Raw genomic sequence first — 17,328 nt, forward strand, 5'->3', positions numbered from 1 at the left:
GATTGAGAAAAAAATCAAAGAATTACTAATACCATATAAGAAAAGAGATTACTAAATGTTGTGTGTCATATGATCGCACATGAATTATATTTATAATCACATATAAATTAGGCTATAACAGAATCAATACAAAGGGATGAAAATGAATCCCTAATTTACAGTTACATGTAACAAATTCAACCTTTTGAGCTAAGCTTTCGGGTTGAGTTAGGCTTAGAGCGCAAATTCAACATGGTATTAATGCCTATCATAGATCCGATATTGAGCCACCTTTGGCTGAAGTAAAAAAATCTAGCCCTACAAAATTTTTCCTGTGTAATTAACTTGGTCTTGTGGATTTCTCAATGCAACGTACCTGGTCTCGCGACTTTCCCATTGCTACTTACCTGGTTCTGCGGCTTATCCAGTAATATATTAAAAAAAAAAAAAAGCGCTACAGTTTCCACGCTCCAATCTTGAGCATGAGAGGGGTGTTAAAGTCTCACATCAACTATAAATATGGTTAAATAAGAGTTTATAAAGGTTAAAACAATCTTCACCTTACAACCTAACTTTTGAGGTTGAGTTAGACTGAGAGCCCAAATTCAACAGTTATGAATGCTTTTCAATTAACTCAATGTTTTGCTGAATGTTTTGATGCTTGTGCACTTGTGCATTGTAATTTTTTTCTAACTTATGTTTATCGCATCTAGGGAAAAAGTTGTAGTAATAGTAGAAAACAAGTCAAGAAGGAAGTTTCAAGGAAGCATGGACCCAAACACAATTGTATCTACAGCGACTGAAAGTGCATTACAATTTGGGGGAAGTCTGGTTAAACGGCATTTGGGTTACTTTTTTAATTACAATGAAAAATTTGAAGAGATTAAACATCATGTTGAGATGCTGGATGATGCCAGAAACAGGGTGCGAAATGAAGTTAACGTTGCAGAAATGAATGCAGAAGAAATTGAAAATGATGTTCAACATTGGTTGAAACAGGTGGATGAGAAGATCAAAGAATATGAAAGTTTTCTTCGTGATGAATGCCATGCCAAAACAAGTTGCTCCATTGGTTTCTTTCCAAATAACTTGCCATTAAGGTACCAGTTAGGCAAAAAAGCTACGAAGATGGTAGAGGAAATGAAAGCAGATGGACTTTGGAATAGAAAGTTTCATAAAGTTTCATATAGAGAAGGCCCATCCATGGATGCTGCTTTGTCAAACACTGGTTATGAAAGCTTTGGGTCAAGAAATAAAACTACAGAGATGATTATGCAAGCACTGGAAGACTCTACAATTAATATGATTGGAGTCTATGGGGTTGGTGGTGTGGGTAAGACCACTTTAGTCAAAGAAGTTGCTAAAAAAGCTCAAGAAAAGAAGTTGTTCAATGTGGTTGTTATGGCAAACATAACAAGAAATCTTGACATAAAAAAAGTTCAAGGACAAATTGCTGAGATTTTAGGAATGAGATTGGAAGAGGAAAGTGAAATTGTACGAGCAGATCGAATACGGAGGAGATTAAAGAAAGAAAAGGAGAACACACTTATAATCCTAGATGATCTTTGGGATGGGTTGGACTTGAATAGATTGGGGATTCCACTTAGTGAAAATGATGATGGAAGCCAACGGGAAGTCAAGGATATAACTGATTTTGGTTACACTAAAATGGACGAGGAAAAGTTATTTTCTGATTATAATAAGAAGAAAAAGGAAAAGTTATCTGCTGATTACAATAAGATGAAAAAAGAAAAGTTATCTGGTGATCACAAAGGATGCAAAATTCTTCTAACATCGAGAAGTAAAGATGTATTATGTAATCAAATGGATGTGCAAGAGAGATCAATTTTCCCAGTAGGAGTCCTTGACGAAAAGGAGGCGGAGACTTTGCTTAAGAAAATGGCTGGAATACATGTTAAAAATTCTGAGTTTGATGCGAAAGCAATTGACATAGCCAAAATGTGTGCTGGATTGCCCATAGCATTAGTTTCCATTGGAAGGGCACTAAAGAATAAGAGCTCCTTTGTGTGGGAGGATGTCTGTCAGCAAATTAAAAGGCAAAGTTTAACTGGGGGGCAGGAATCTATTGAGTTCTCTGCAAAGTTGAGTTATGATCATCTAAAAAATGAGCAGCTTAAGCATATTTTTTTACATTGTGCTAGAATGGGAAATGATCCCTTGATTATGGACTTGGTGAAGTTCTGTATTGGTTTGGGTTTGCTTCAAGGGATCTACACAATAAGAGAAGCCAGAAATAGAGTGAATGTCTTGATAGAAGAGCTAAAAGAATCAAGTTTGTTGGTTGAAAGTTACTCTACTGACCGCTTCAACATGCATGACATCATGCGTGATGTTGCTCTTTCAATATTATCCAAAGAGAAACATGCTTTTTTTATGAAAAATGCCATACTAGATGAATGGCCTCACAAAGATGAACTTGAAAGGCACACTGCTATTTTTTTACACTATTGTGATATTAATGATGAGCTTCCTGAGAGAATATATTGTCCAAGACTTGAAGTCTTCCATATTGACAATAAAGATGATTTTCTGAAAGTACCAGACAACTTTTTTAAAGATATGACTGAACTCAGGGTATTGATATTGTCTGGTGTTAATCTGTCAAGCTTACCTTCTTCAATTAAATGCTTGAAAAAACTGAGAATGCTTGTTTTGGAGAGGTGCACTCTAGGAAAGAACTTATCAATCATTGGAGAGTTGAAGAAATTAAGAATTCTTAGTCTTTCAGGGTCGAATATTGAAAGTCTACCTGTTGAATTGGGGCAATTGGATAAGCTGCAACATTTCGACTTAAGCAACTGCTCAAAACTAAGAGTTATACCTTCCAACATCATATCAAGGATGAACAGTTTGGAAGAGTTTCATATGAGAGACAACTTGATTTTATGGGAAACTGAACATAAAATCCAAAGTGAAAATGCTAGCCTTTCTGAGTTGAGGCATTTGAATCAGTTAAGAAGTCTAGAAATACACATTCCCAGTGTTGTCCATTTTCCACAGAACTTGTTCTTTGACAAGTTGGATAGTTACAAGATTATCATTGGAGAATTCAACATCCTTACAGTGGGAGAATTCAAAATGCCTGACAAGTATGAATCAGTGAAATTTTTGGCATTGCACCTGAAAGAAGGTATTGACATTCATTCTGAAAAATGGGTTAAAATGTTGTTCAAAGGTGTTGAAAACTTGCTTCTGGGAGAACTTGATGTTCATGATGTTTTCTATGAATTAAATGTTGAAGGATTTCCAAATTTGAAACATTTGTCCATTGTAAATAATTTTGGCATTCAGTACATAATCAAGTCAAAGGAGCAGTCACACCCTTTAGAGGCTTTTCACAAATTGGAGTCCATGAGTCTTTACAAACTGGAGAATTTGAAGAAAATATGTCACAATGAACTTACTGAGGCCTCTTTCTGCAGATTAAAAGTTATCAAGATTAAATCATGTGGTCAATTGGGAAACCTTTTCCCATTTTCCATGCTCAGGCTCCTCATCATGCTTGAAACAATTGAAGTGTGTGATTGTGATTCTTTGAAGGAGATAGTTTCTGTTGAAAGACAAACTTATACCATCAGTAATGTGAAAGATGACAAGATTGAATTTCCTCAATTACGACTTTTAACATTACAATCTTTGCCAGCATTTACTTGTTTATATACTGGACATAAGATGCCTTCAATCACACAATTGTTGGAACTCCAAGTGCCAAACAAGGACATAGAAATTATGGCTGAAGTGGAGCAAGGTGACACCAATGCTTGCCTTTCACTCTTCAATGAAATGGTATGTAAAATATTTTATCATAATATTTTATCCTTTACTTTACCTCTCCAATCTCTAATATTTCGTTTGAAAGAAGAAAGAAGCCATGTTTTAAGTCTAGTCATTTCTCCTTGACGCATCAATTTTTTTAAATTAAAATCAGCTACTCTTTTGTTCTAACAGGTTTCAATTCCCAAATTAGAATGGTTGGAGTTGTCCTCAATCAACATCCAGAAGATATGGAGTGACCAATCTTTGCATTGTTTTCAAAATTTGCTCACACTGAATGTGACAGATTGTGGTAATTTAAAATATTTACTGTCATTCTCCATTGCTGGAAGTTTGGTTAATCTCCAAAGCCTTTTTGTAAGTTCATGTGGAATGATGGAGGATATATTTCGTGCAGAAGATGCAAGGGTGTGTAGATTCATTTAATTCATTTGATTCTTAATATAATTTGTTGTTAACTGCATTGATTGCTGAGATCTTTTATTTGACCACCAAACAATCAATTTTTCCTGCAGCAAAATATTGATGTTTTTCCAAAGTTGAAGAAAATGGAGATCATCCGCATGGCGAAACTGAATACCATTTGGCAAGAAAATGTTGGTCTTCATTCCTTTCGTAGTTTGGATTCTTTGACAATAACAGAGTGCCACAAACTTGTTACGATTTTTCCTAGTTATATGGGGCAAAGAATTCTGAGTCTTCACAGCTTGGTGATTATTGATTGCAAGTTAGTGGAAAACATATTTGACTTTGGCAATATTCCACGACCTTCTAATAGGAATGAAACAAACTTGCATAATGTTGATTTACAATTGCTTCCAAATTTGATGCATGTATGGAAAGAAGACTCTGGTGACACTCTTAAATATAATAATCTGCAAAACATAAGCATTTATGGAAGTCCAAATTTAAAATATCTCTTTCCATTTTCTGTTGCCAATGAACTAGAAAAACTGCAATCCCTTGAGGTAATTGGTTGCTGGGGAATGAAGGAGATTGTTGCTTGGGACAAAGGATCAAATGAAACGGCCATTACCTTTAAGTTCCCTCATCTAAACATGGTATCGTTACAACAATTATTTGAACTTGGGAGCTTTTATAGGGGAAATCACACTTTAGAGTGGCCATCATTGAAGAAGATGTTGATACTCAATTGTTACAAGTTGGAAATACTCAATACAGAAACCATAATTTCACAAATGAAGCCAATTGTTTTAGCTACAGAAAAGGTACAAATTAAAAACCATGAATTAAGAATTATATAATCTAACTCTCACTGAAGGATATGAGAAGATGCCTTTTATTTCTTATAAATGAAATAACATATATTATAGATCTTCTTGTACATACGGTTCGAAATATGCTTTGACATTGATAAATCTTTATTTTATTATATATGTTTTAGGTGATATACAACTTGGAATATATGGCAATGAGCTTGAACGTAGCAAAATTGTTGCAGAATTACATTATTAGTGTTCATAGAATGCACAAACTACAATCACTTGTCTTGTTTGGACTGAAGAATACTGAGATTCTCTTTTGGTTTCTTCATAGACTTCCCAATTTGGAAAGCTTAACGTTGCAAAGTTGTCTCTTCAAAAGCGTTTGGGATCCAGCAAGCCTCATTTCACATGAAAAAATAGGGGTTGTTATGCAACTTAAGGAGTTGGTATTAAATAATTTGTTGTATTTAGAGGAGATAGGGTTTGAACACGACCCCCTTCTTCAAAGGGTAGAGCGCTTAATCATTCTTGGATGTCATAAATTGACAAGTATAATGCCTTCCTCGGTATCTTACAATTACTTGACACATTTGGAAGTGACTAATTGCGTGGGATTAAGTAATTTAATGACATCCTCAACTGCCAAGAGTTTGGTTCAACTTGTAACAATGAAGGTAAGTTGGTGTCAAATGATTGAGGAAATTGTTACAGACACTGAGAAGGAAAATGTACAAGAGATTGAGTTTAGACAATTAAAAGCTTTAGAATTGGTGTCTCTACAAAGTCTCAAAAGTTTCTGTAGTTCCATGAATTGTGACTTAAAGCTCCCATTACTAGAAAACTTAGTAGTAAGTGAATGTCCTCAAATGACAAAATTCGCTGAAGTCCAAAGTGCTCCGAAGTTACAAAAAGTACATGTTGTAGCAGGAGAAAAAGATAAATGGTATTGGAAAGGTGATTTGAATACCACTTTAGAAAAAATTATCAAAGATCAGGTACGCATTAGAGTATTTATTAACCATCACAAATTTTATCATCCCTGCACATAAATTATCTTTTTCCTCCATGAAATATTTTGTCAGTAACTGTTCTATTATTGAATAATTATGTCGTAATAATAATATAAAAAGATGTATAGTGTGTGCATGTGTGTATAGGAAAGAGATCAACTTACTTTTGGAGTAAGTTTTTCAAACTTACTTCAATTAATAATTTTTATGTTGATAAAATATTTTTGGCTTAATTGCTTTTTTTTATTCCTGTACTTTAACCTAGGTGCAATTTATAATTTTAATTGTTCACATTTAGTCTTTTAACTTTTTTAATTATTCAAATTAAGTCTTTCATCCCAAAATTTCATCTAATAATTAAAAAAAATATAATGGATGTATGACATATTATTGATGTGTATAAATTACTAAAGAAAAATGTTAAAATAAAATATTTTTATTTAATTATTTTTTATTTTAAAATTTATATAAATCAATGATATATTATATGTTTGTTATATTTTTATTAATTACTAAATAAAATTTTGGGGTGAAGAACATAATTTGAACAATAAGAAAACTAGAAGAATTACATGTGAGCAATTAAAGTTTTATAAACCAAAATCACACATAAGTTAAAATATAAGGACAAAAAGTGTAATTAAGCCGATATTATTTCATTGTTGACCAATATTTTAATATTTTCTTTCTTCTAAAATAAAATAAAGTTCAAGTGCATTTTATTAAATTGTTCTTAAATTTAAAAAAAAATCTTTTCTCGTAAAAGTGTTTTTGTTATGCTTTAGTTGCTATTGTATCCTATCGTTTTAAGTTTTATGCTGATAGAGAAGCATTGAAACAAGATCAAATATATATTTTAAGCTAAATTATATTAAATGATATGTTACAAGAAAGATCAAAACATAATAAAATGTTCATATCAGAAACTAAACATAAGTTTTTTTTTTACAGGAACTAATTCATGAATAAATAAGAACCAAATATATATTTTAACTTATTTTATTTTTTAGGTTAAAAGATATATTTACTTTTTATCATTGACATTCATTTTTCAATTAGTCTTTGTACTAAAAAAAACTTATGTTCAGTCCCTATATGAGTATTTTTTTAATTTACTTTTTTTATAGTTTTTGATCAAGTTCAGAGCATTATATAGTGTATAATGTATTTAATCGAGGTCACCTAATAAGATAAGGGTTGATTGTTGTTAGTAATTTATTTTATTTTTTGCAAGCGATGTTGTTGTTTATTTCCATAGTATACTTTTCATACAAATCTGATGTTACAAGGTTCTTCACTTTGTAGGTTTCTTTCGAAAGTTTAAAGCATATGCAACTTATCAACTATCCTGAGTTGAAGGAAGTCCGACATGGCAAACCTGCTTTACCAGATAACTTCTTCCGCAATTTAAAAATATTGGAGGTGAACTCTCTTTGTGAAAACAGAGAAATTGTAATTCCATCTCACATACTTCCTTACTTGAAGAGTTTGGAAGAATTGAATGTGGATGGCTGCGATGAAGTGCAAGTAATATTTGAAATAGATGACAGTGAGACCAAGAAAACCAAAGGAACAGTCTTTCATTTAAAAAAGCTTATTTTAGATGACTTGCGACATTTGAAATGTGTATGGAACAAAAACCCTCAAGGAATAGTCAGCTTTCCCAATTTACAAGAAGTGGTTGTTAAAGATTGTAAAAGATTGACAAAGCTGTTCCCTTTATCCATTGCAAGAAATCTGGCTAAGCTTAAGACACTTGAAGTAATAAAGTGTAAGAGGTTGGAAGAAATTGTTGGAAAGGAAGATCAAATGGAACTTGAAACAACTGAAATGTTTGAATTCCCTTGTTTATCCTCACTAGTTCTTCGTAAGTTGCCACGACTTACTTGCTTCTATCTTGGAAGACACCATCTGGAATGCCCCATGTTAGAGTGCTTAGATGTGTCTTATTGTTGTATGTTGAAGCTATTCATGTCAGAATTTAATAGTCACCAGGCAGTTGTTGAGGGTCCAGATCGTACACTAAACAGGGGGCTACAACAGCCTCTTTTCTTGGTTGAAAAGGTGAAAAGGCATTAGCAGTTTTTTCTTTGTTTTGTTTCCTTTTCTTTTCATTATTTTCCATCTTCTGATTGCCTATATTTTCTTTTTGTGAAATTCTCTTGCCTTTGTAGGTCATTCATAAACTGAAGGAATTGGCAATCAATGAGAAAAACATTATCTTTTTGAGCGATAGAGATTTATCACTCATTCGCAAATTAAAGCTATGCTTTGAGGATATCAATGAGAAAGCTACTCTGCCTTTTGATTTCCTTCACAAGTTACCCAATTTAGAATATCTTAAAGTGAAAAAATGCACTGGCCTCATGACATTATTTCCCTCGAAAAAATTCCACGTTCGCGATGGAACACTTGTGGGATTGAAAAAATTAGCCTTAATTCAACTCCATGAGCTCAATTTGATAGGGTTAGAGCATCCATGGGTAAAGCCATTCTCTGAAAAGCTCAAGAAATTTAAGGTTATCAAATGCTCTAGATTGGAAAAATTAGTGCACAGTGCAGTATCTTTCAACAGTCTAAAAGAGTTGCATGTTTATAAATGTCAAGGGATGAAGTATTTATTCACAATTTCAACAGCCAAAAGTTTGGAGCAACTTCAGATCCTATATATACTGAACTGTGAATCAATAAAAGAAATAGTAAATAAAGAAGATGAAGATGCTTCTCATGAGATAATATTTAAACAGCTCAGTTTGTTAATGCTGCTTTCTTTACCAAGCTTAGTGACCTTCTATTCAGGGAATGCCACTTTGCAATTTTCATCTTTGGAATCAGCAACAGTAATTGGATGCCCCAATATGCAAACCTTCTCTCGAGGAGTCGTAGATGCACCAATGTTTCAGAAGATCCAGAATTCATTTTCACCTTTGGATCTTTACTTCCACAATGATCTCAATACAACAATGGAGAGGTTGTTTCACAGAAAAAAGGCAAGGAATATGTCATCCAAATTGAATGTCATTTGTTTATATCTATTAGAATAGATTATATACATGTACACACATATATATAAAACAATAAATTAATCATTATTGTAACATAAAAAAATAGATAAAAATATCTAAAAATATTCTAGAATTAGTTCCTTATTTAATTTTATCATTATCTCTTAGGATTTGTTATCAGTTTCCTTATCATGATTTGTTTTCTTAATTTTATAGGATTATAATCAGTATAATTAAGGGTTTGTGCTCTAGTTGGTATATACATCCAAAGCATTTCAACACATTGTCATACATCTCAATCAATATCAATTTTACCTAAACCACTACAAATTTAAAATATCTATCTATAAGTAAATTTAATCCCTTCAAATTAAACACCACTAATGTTTAAGTGAGTATATTGGTCTTAGTTCCCTTCAAACAACTAACCTTTACAATTTTTGGCCAGTGGAGTTAGTTCCTGTAATTGACATTCCATTCATTACAACTGTAGGACTTGGTTTCAAATCCATGAATCACCTGTTGGTAGATAATATGTAATCCTACTATGAAGAATCATTAAAGTTGGTGATTTGATTTGATTTGACTTGACCTTGGAATAAGAAAAGTTTCCTCTCATCGTACTTTTTTTAAAAAAAACAAACTAATTTTCAAGTTTGGCACTGCATCATTTTAACATTGATCTTGATGATTTGTAGTTAGTGAATTTATGTTTTTGCAATCTAAAGAAGAATATTATAAACACCCCAACTTATTTATATGTTAAGTTCTTCAAATTAACTGATGATTTTACTTGTACAGTTGGCGGAGTATGCATTTAATATACAACCTTCGGAATATGGTAATCACCCTCAATTTGAAGTGTGGCCTGGTTTTGTTCCAATCCCAAGTGACAATTCTTTCAAAATTTTGAAATCTTTAGTTGTAGTACAATGTGAGTCTTTGTCAAATGTGATTCCTTTTTATTTACTTCAATTTCTATGTAACTTGAAAGAGATTGAGGTAAGAAACTGTCAATCTGTTAAGGCAATATTCGATGTGAAAGATATAGGAGCAGATATGAAAACAACTTTTCAGCTTTCTCTTCCTTTGAAGAAATTGATTTTAAATCAGTTGCCAAATCTGGAGTATATCTGGAATATGAATCCTGATGAAATTCTTAGCTTTCAAGACTTAGAAGAAGTGTACATAGATAGCTGTCAAAGCCTTAAGAGTTTGTTTCCAACATCATTGTCCAGTCATCTTGTTACGCTTTGTGTGAGACATTGTGGAAGATTGGTAGAAATTTTTGCAGAGGATGAAGCAGCCATGAAGGAAGAACCTAAACAGTTCATTTTTCATTGTCTGACCTCATTAACACTATGGGAGTTGCCAGAGCTCAAGTATTTCTACCCTGGAAAACACTCACTGGAATGGCCAATGCTAAAATATATAGATATTTACTGTTGTGACAAGTTGAAATTGTTTACAACTCAAAATCACAGTGGTGAAGATGCACATAAAGAGGATCAACATGGTTTTTCAATTGATCAGCAAGCCATTTTTTTGGTAGAAAAGGTACCAAAAAGATTTCCTCTATTATGTTTTGCTTGCAGGTTTCAGTATGGATAAATTATTTTAAAAAAAATGCTAGTAACACACTTCTTGACATCCCATGCTGGTAACTTGGGTCCACTTTCTATTATTGGGACCAGCATTAAAAAAAGAAAACCAGTAATAAAAGAATATTAAAAAAATGGGATGAAATGGTTTTACTAACATTTTCTTTCATTGACAACTTAGATGATGAAAAAATGAAATTCTACTTTTATTTAGTTTTTCCCAATTTCAATTGAATCACATATATATGACCAATTTGTAATTAATTTAGAGGGAGAGCCAAAAGAACAACAATAATCAAGTCTTATTCCACTAGGTGAAGGGAGACCCAAAAGAAGAGATTTAACAATAAATAATATCTCAGATAATTTGATTCTTTAACCGAGTTCAATGACATTATGTGACCCATGTAACTGACTTCATATTTGTGAGATAAGGTTTGGTTGTTATTATTTATAAAAAAATGTTTAACTTGTAAAGCATTCTCTGACCAAAATACAAAGAGAAATGTTCGCAACACACTTTTTCAAACACATTCTTTAATATTGTATATAATTTATATGTTGTGGGTCTTTCTATCTAATAAGTAAGAGATTAAAAATTCAGGATACAAAACAAAGCTACTGAGCTGAGCTTCTTAAAGTAGTCTCTGTCGTGTCAAAACATGGAGTGTTGTTGCTAGCATTCTTCATGAATGATATTGAAAGTGTGAAACTTAATGAATCTTTTTACTTTTTAATATAATCAAAACTTTATTCATAGTTAAATGAGTTAGGCTCATTACATTCTTTTTTCTATTTTTTTTTAATATTTCCCAGATTTTTCCAAACTTGGAGCAATTATCACTCCGAAAGGAAGATGCCATGTTGATTTCACAAGTACAGTTTCAGGTAACCTCACGTTTTTTCTCTCTGTGTCTTAGATATTGTCACACTTACTGTTGCATTTTTTTCCTCTCGTAATGACCTTTTTTTCTTGTATTTCTCATGATACCATTTGTGCTTCTTATTTTCTCTGTGGTGTTCTGATTCCTAGGTTATCCCTAACTTGGAGCATCAAGTAATCACCAAGGGAGAAACTATGACTGGGCAAGGACAATTTGGTGCAAACGTCGCACTTTCACACCTCATGCAAAATTTACAAATTCTCATATTGCAGTGCTATCATGAGGATGATGAGTCAAATATATTCTCTACTGGATTACTTGAAAAGATACCCAACCTTGAAAAACTTGAAGTTCGTTGTAGTTCTTTCAATGAAATGTTCCCCTCCCAAAGACCTGTTGGTGATTGTACCAAAATCATTTCAAAGCTGAAAGGCTTATGTTTGAATGGTGTTGACAAGCTTAGTTCCACAGGATTAGAGCATTCATGGGTAGAACCATTACTTAAAACACTAGAAATATTGGAAGTGTTTTCTTGCCCTTGCCTCAAAATCATGGTGCCATCCACTGTGTCGTTTTCAAATCTTACCTTTTTGGATGTTGGTGTATGTCATGGATTGGTATATTTGCTCACATCCTCAACAGCCAGAAGTCTAGGTCAACTGAGGCACATGTACATAAGGGATTGCCATGCAATACAGGAAATAGTGTCCAAAGAGGGAGATCATGAATCCAATGAAGAGATAACATTTGGGCAGCTCAATACTTTGTATCTTGAGTCTTTACCAAGCATTTTAGGATTTTACTCGGGAACTTCCAAGTTGAAATTCCCATCCCTGGATCAAGTGACTTTAATCGAATGCCCTCAAATGAAATATTCCTATGTACCTGATTTGCATCAATTCATACTCCAAGAGCCAATCTCATTGGAAGACCTGAATTAATAAGTAGGTATTAACTAGCTAAATTAATACTCATGGTTAAAGAAGACATATTATTTAGCAAATTTCATCATCTCTTTTACCATGTTTTTTTTCTAAATGCTCATGCAAATATCACTTTCTTCTTACCTTCCTTCTTGTCATTGTTGCTTATGTTGTGCACTGACGAAGGCCAGTTATAAGAGCATAAACATAAAGACCAGTTTTATTCTAACACTCTTCATAATTTGCTATTGGAAAATGTTTCTTGTGTACCGTTTCTAACACCCTATTCTTTATATCCTCTGGTTTGGGGATTAAGAAAAAGGTAGTGGTGATATGAATTACACCTTCTACTAATGTTATTGTACATTCTACTATTTGTTGATTAATTTCTGAATGAATGTATGTTTGAAATGCTTAAGAAGATGATTTAGTGATGATGCTGAGGGATCAAATTTAGCAAAACCAACATGTCCTATTCCTATGTGGTTTTATTTAGTGAAAAATGTTAACATTAACCTTGAGTTTAAACAAGTAATAATATTAAGACTTGATTGGAAAAATAAGTATTTACTACACTTTTTATATCTTTAATATAATACTTGTTTTCTTTCTCAATAAAAAAAACTTACTTTTTGGATGTTTAAATTCAGGCTTAAGTTGAAATTAACAAAACCCATACTTAGAGCATGTTTGATTTCTGTTTTAAAAACAGAAATCAAACATGTTCTTAAGTCTCTTCTCTTTCAATTTTGTTGGGTTGGTTTCATTTTTAAGTGTCATTTGGTTCTGATTTTCCCCCTTCTATATATTTCTGTTAGATTGATTGACTCATGTTATAATATAACCTTGTTAAAATGGTCCCATTCCCGCTAATCAATATATGAGAATTCTAATTGCAACCCACTGAAGAAATTATCGAGTTAGTAGTGTACATTTCTCAAATTGCATTCGAAATATATATATATATATTCCACCTGAATATTTACATATACTTGTTATTTTACTCAACTCACTTTTTTTGTTTGTTTCAGGAGTCCAGTGTTCACTGTACACTATTACTGATCGTCATATTAGGAACTATTCTTCCCTGATTGGTAAGTTACAAGAAGATATGTATTCTTGCCATATTTCACTTCTGTTCCCTTTCAGTGCAGCATAAGTATTTATCATGTTTGATATTTTTGCTGCCTAATTTTTTCTTTTCATTCATATAGAACACTTGAAATTGATTTTGAAAACTATGACTATACAGAACCAAATAAAAATGATAATTCCACTGGTTCACGAAGTTCAAAACTGACAATGCAATTTTTACACGGAACAAAACTTAGGTGTAGTTCTTTAGATATTGTTGATGCTGTTTACTAATCAAAATTAAAGTTTAATATCAATAATATGTGATAACATTAAAAGCAAACTTTTTATTAAAATAACAGTCTAATTTAAAATTGTAAATATTACTAATAATAACTAAAGAACAAAATATAACTTTTGTTCTTTCAAATATGTTGAAAGGATACTTGTACATTTTACGTATCAAAGTTGGGGAGGCAATGCCCTAAATCATTAAACTCTCTGACATCTTTCTGGAAAGACTATATGCTATAATAGTAGGTGTATTTTATGTAGCTTTGCTTGTTCTTGTATTCACTTTGTAACTAACAAAGTTGTTAAACTTGTATATTGTTCTTTAATTTTCTTTAGGTTGAGTTGGATTCCAGCATCACAATAAGAGACTGAGGGAACAATGATGCTAGCACAATTACTGATTAAGAATAATGGTTCATATGAAAAAAAAAAAAAAACTTTTTCTGTGGTTCCAATGAGTGTTGACCCACATGATTATGTATTGTACATTAATTGTGTATGATTTTTAGTAAGTTACATATTGTATATATGCCAGCGATCATTCCCTGAAGTTAAATACTCTCTGATGTTTGAGCTTTGTAATATTCCTTTTACTATTTTTTCATTTTCAAGACAATGAAGTGTTTATATTAATCTCTTTTTGGGCGTAGATGTTTGTTTTTCCGAAAGTTATTAAAAGTACAAATGGGTAGCATAAAAAACAGTTTAGTCCTAAAACTTTGAAAACAATTATTATGAGGAAATAGCTTATTGCATCACCATCTTTTTTATTTGAAACAATTTATTTTGTATTACATATGAAATTTAAATTTTATAATTTAGTAAATAATTTATTTTTTTTTGGAAATTAAATTCCTAAACTTCTGGAATTAAACTTCTGGCGGGTTTAAAATTGTTTTTAAAAAAAATTCAGAAGTAATTTACAGATTACTTTCGGAATCTAATTTATGGAAGAGTGTGTAATACATTTTGAAAATTTAATTCTAAAATATATTAAATAATTCTTTGAAATTAATTTTTAAAAGTTACGTAATAAAAGGTGGTGTAATATATATATATATATATATATATATATATATATATATATATATAAAGGATTAGTTTTCTAACTTGGTTATTTAAGTGAAATTTCATTAATTCAATATGGAATTATATAATGTTATTTTTGTGATCATGCATGCCAATTTTTAAATAAATTGATTATTCATAAGTATAAATATTATAGTCAATATTTTTTTATATTTTAAAAATTATATTGTGTATTAAAATAAAATTATTTGATGAAGTGTCAAATAACTTGTAAATTTTATAAAATTTTATAGGTTTGATTCACTTATTAAGAACTCTTAAATCTATGATTAAATTAATGAAGTTTCATGTCTATAATAGTTACTAAGCTGCGAGCACACAAACTACGGTGATTGTGTTTTTTTTTTAATTTAACTCCTTTATAATGAAGAGATGTATAAAGAAAAATGATGTTAAATTAAAAATTTTGTTCCACCTAATCTATATTCACCTCACCATGCTAAACCTTAAAATCAAAATCACTTTCCCTTTTTTTTTTAAACCTTCTTTCATCGTATCAATTAAAGAATAAAAAGTTAAATTGAGAATAAAGCATGAATTTGCCTCACATTCAACTTGTTGATGTTGAAGACCGCTTTGAAGTTGAGATGAATTCATATTTACAAATGATTTTGTTAGATATATTTTATTTTATATCATTGATTTCTAGTAAAAACAATCTTCATCTCTTAATTAAGGAATGATTTCTTGATAAGCAGTCTCACTTTTAACCTTTTTGGCATGTCTCTGAGACCTTAATCCATATTAAGTAACAAAGCTAAGTTATTTTGTTTGGGGTCTACATTTATATTCTTAATACCATATATAATCAATATTAAGAAATTATCATCTTAAGAAGCAAAAGTTGGTGCAAGTTGCATATATTCCTTCCTATTTTTTCTTCTTGACACTATTATTTGTTTTATTACTTATTATACCAAAATTTATTATATATATATTTTTTGCTTTTAGATAAAATGTTACTCTTTTTTTTTGTCTAAAGAAAATGTTACTTTTAGTAGAGAGAGCGATAATAGACTATAATTTGAAATGAATTTTTAATTAAGAACATTTTAGGGGAAAAAATATAAAAGGAGTGATAATAAACATAGAAGAGTGACAATAGACACTTTAAAAAATTGTTACTTTATGTCAAAAATCAGTCATCAAGCTTAGTGTCAAAGCCCATAAACCTATTCTTCAATATAATCAAAACCTTTTATATGAAAATGTTTTTAAAATGTCTTGGTAGGTTGTAAAGCCTTATGTAGTTTATCTATAATTATGATATCAATGCTTAATAAATATTTTGTTTGTAAGTCTTCTCTTTATTGGTAAAATATTTTTTCTAGATTTGATTCATCGTATTAGATTTGAATCTACAATAAATTATAGTAAACCAATGAATCCTCATTTTTAATAAGTGGCTTTCTTTCAAATGCAGAAATTTTACTAGAAGTTAAAAGGCAGCATCGACAACAATTAGGATCTTCATGGAGATTAAAACAATGCATGGCATGGAATTGGATTTCCAGGAAGCACTATGTCCTTTAACATTTGATGTTTTTGATTGGCTTTGTTTAGGTAGATACCCTTCCAAAATACAACATCCCTTTTATTTTTGGTCTTAAAAATACAATATCCCTCAAAATGCTACTACTCATACCTCTTTGTTTTAATTTTTAGCCTTTTATTTTATCTTTATCAATATTTCTTTTCAAATTTAATATATTTACATTTTAGTTCTTATATATTACACCTTCTCCTCCTTATAAGAACGATTTTTAAATATGTAACATATTGCACAATGTTAATACAATTTTCAATAAAAATTTCTATATATAAATTACAAATTATTATAAGATCTAGAGAGATAAAATCGTTTATTATTTCATAATGTTGAGACATTCTATATGAAGTGCTAATCTATCATTGAATATATCCATATTTTATTATATTTAAACACGATTAATTATCTCTACCATATTAATTTTTTAAAGATAACAAGAATTTTAGAGTATATTTGATTTACTTTTCAAAAACAATTTTATACTACAATTTATTTTTAAAAACTAAAAACTGTTTTTGAAAAGTAAATCAAACATATTTTTAATTTTTTTTCTTTTTTTTTCTCTGAATGAGATGTTTATATCAATATCTTGGATGGTGTTCTGGACAATGTCCCCAAGCCTAAACCTGCAGGCATCTTAGTATGATCCAAGAATGATGACAAATTATCATAATGGGTGAAGGGAACGTATGTGTATTTATATAACTTCGGCTTTATATTATTTTAATTTAATTCTATTTTTTATTTCTCTGATTTTGATTAGGTGAAATTATGTTTTAATTTTTAAAATTAATTAACTTTATTTTTAAAATTATGCAAATTTTCTCTCCCTTACACATTAATTTTCATTTATTTGAAATTTTTATTTTGTATTTTTCTATATACTCTTTTTGGGGTTG

At 30.7% G+C, this 17,328-nt stretch overlaps 1 protein-coding gene across 1 annotated transcript; it reads left to right on the forward strand.

Moving 5' to 3' along the window:
• Window positions 1-747: 747 nt before the first annotated feature.
• On the forward strand, window positions 748-12,441 carry LOC113862472. The gene is made up of 8 exons (XM_027495556.1): window positions 748-3,786; window positions 3,949-4,182; window positions 4,290-5,003; window positions 5,180-5,995; window positions 7,316-8,074; window positions 8,185-9,000; window positions 10,012-10,572; window positions 11,650-12,441. The coding sequence occupies exons 1-8, from the start codon at window positions 748-750 to the stop codon at window positions 12,439-12,441; spliced, it is 7,731 nt and encodes a 2,576-aa protein (XP_027351357.1).
• Window positions 12,442-17,328: the final 4,887 nt, after the last annotated feature.

The sequence above is a fragment of the Abrus precatorius genome, unplaced genomic scaffold, assembly GCF_003935025.1.
Source record: "Abrus precatorius isolate BTA unplaced genomic scaffold, Abrus_2018 Scaffold3, whole genome shotgun sequence".
NCBI classification, from domain to species: domain Eukaryota; kingdom Viridiplantae; phylum Streptophyta; class Magnoliopsida; order Fabales; family Fabaceae; genus Abrus; species Abrus precatorius.